At 69.7% G+C, this 1613-nt stretch overlaps 2 protein-coding genes across 2 annotated transcripts; both read right to left on the reverse strand.

Moving 5' to 3' along the window:
- Window positions 1–3: 3 nt before the first annotated feature.
- AURANDRAFT_35605 (hypothetical protein) lies at window positions 4–1011 on the reverse strand (the record flags this gene model as incomplete). Its single annotated transcript, XM_009045068.1, has 1 exon — window positions 4–1011. A coding segment is annotated over one exon (1008 nt), but the record flags the coding sequence as incomplete, so codon positions are not given.
- A 60-nt stretch (window positions 1012–1071) lies between these two features.
- AURANDRAFT_35604 (hypothetical protein) lies at window positions 1072–1608 on the reverse strand (the record flags this gene model as incomplete). The annotated part of the gene is made up of 1 exon (XM_009045067.1): window positions 1072–1608. A coding segment is annotated over one exon (537 nt), but the record flags the coding sequence as incomplete, so codon positions are not given.
- Window positions 1609–1613: the final 5 nt, after the last annotated feature.

The following is a 1613-nucleotide window of genomic DNA, read 5'->3' on the forward strand; positions in this document are numbered from 1 at the left end:
CGCCGGCTTGCCGATGCCGCACGCGTTCGCGCCGAGCGCGAGCGCCTTGACGACGTCGCTCCCGCGGCGGATGCCCCCGTCCAGCCAGACCTCGAGCTTCGACCGCAGGCCCGCCTCCGTGAGCATGGAGATGATCTCCGGCAGCGCCTCGATCGACGACCGCGCCGTGTCCATGTTGCGGCCCCCGTGGTTCGACACCAGGATCGCCGCGACGCCGGCCTTGGCCGCGAGCACAGCGTCCTCGCCGCACTGGACGCCCTTGAGCACGATGGGGATGGTCGTGTTCGAGCAGAACCACGCGACGTCCTTCCAGTTGAGCGCCGGGTCGCGGTTCGCGTAGACGCCCGGCTTCCGCGCCTTGGCGCCCTTGGCCGCGCTCTCCTGCTGGGCCTGCTGCTTGAGCAGCATGGCGATCTTGTTGCGCTGGTCGCGCTCGCGCGGGCCCGCGACGGCGCTGTCGACCGTCACGCACACGGCCGTCACGCCCGCGGCCTCGCACGCGCGCAGCTGCTCGAGGACGACGTCGCGGTCCGGGTTCACGTAGATCTGGAACATGCGGTGGCCCGTCGGGCTCGCCTGCTGGGCGGCGAAGATCGCGCTCCGGCTCTTGCTGCTCAGGTTCGGCGACATGAACGGGATGTCCAAGCCCGCCGCGCTCTCCGCCCACGCGAGCTCGCCGTCCTCGTGGCCCATGCCGCACATCGCGCACGCGCTCAGGAACAGCGGCGCGCCGACGGTCGCGCCGAGGATCTTCGACGTGAGATCGACGGTCTTGACGTCGACGAGGACGCGGGGCCGCATCCAGATGCGCTTGAACGCCAGCTCGTTCTCCTGGTACGTGAGCTCGTCGCACGCGCCGCTGCTGTAGTAGTCCCAGGCCTGCTTCTTGCCCTCCTTGACGAGCTTGCGCTCGGCGATGGCGACGAGGTCGTGCACGTTCAGGATCGCTTCCACGGGCGGCACCTCCCACTCCTCCTCGCCCAGGATCTTCGCGATGTGGGGCGGCGGCATCGTGTACGGCGACGGCGCCTGCTTCGGCGGCGCGCTGTGGTTGCTCAGGGATCGAATGTCGACGAGGGAAGGCGACAAGAGGTCGAAGCGCGGCGTGCCGCAGAGCTGCATCGTCTGCACCATCTCGCGCTTCAGGATCTCGACGCACTTCGTGATGCCCGCGGCGCCGTAGCAGCTCATGCCGTACATCGCCGGCTTGCCGATGCCGCACGCGTTCGCGCCGAGCGCGAGCGCCTTGACGACGTCACTCCCGCGGCGGATGCCCCCGTCCAGCCAGACCTCGAGCTTCGACCGCAGGCCCGCCTCCGTGAGCATGGAGATGATCTCCGGCAGCGCCTCGATCGACGACCGCGCCGTGTCCATGTTGCGGCCCCCGTGGTTCGACACCAGGATCGCCGCGACGCCGGCCTTGGCGGCCAAGACAGCGTCCTCGCCGCACTGGACGCCCTTGAGCACGATCGGGATCGTCGTGTTCGAGCAGAACCACGCGACGTCCTTCCAGTTGAGCGCCGGATCGCGATTCGCGTAGACGCCCGGCTTCCGCGCCTTGGCGCCCTTGGCCGCGCTCTCCTGCTGGGCCTGCTGCTTGAGCAGCATGGCGA

The sequence above is a fragment of the Aureococcus anophagefferens genome (assembly GCF_000186865.1).
Source record: "Aureococcus anophagefferens unplaced genomic scaffold AURANscaffold_1343, whole genome shotgun sequence".
Lineage (NCBI taxonomy): Eukaryota > Pelagophyceae > Pelagomonadales > Pelagomonadaceae > Aureococcus > Aureococcus anophagefferens.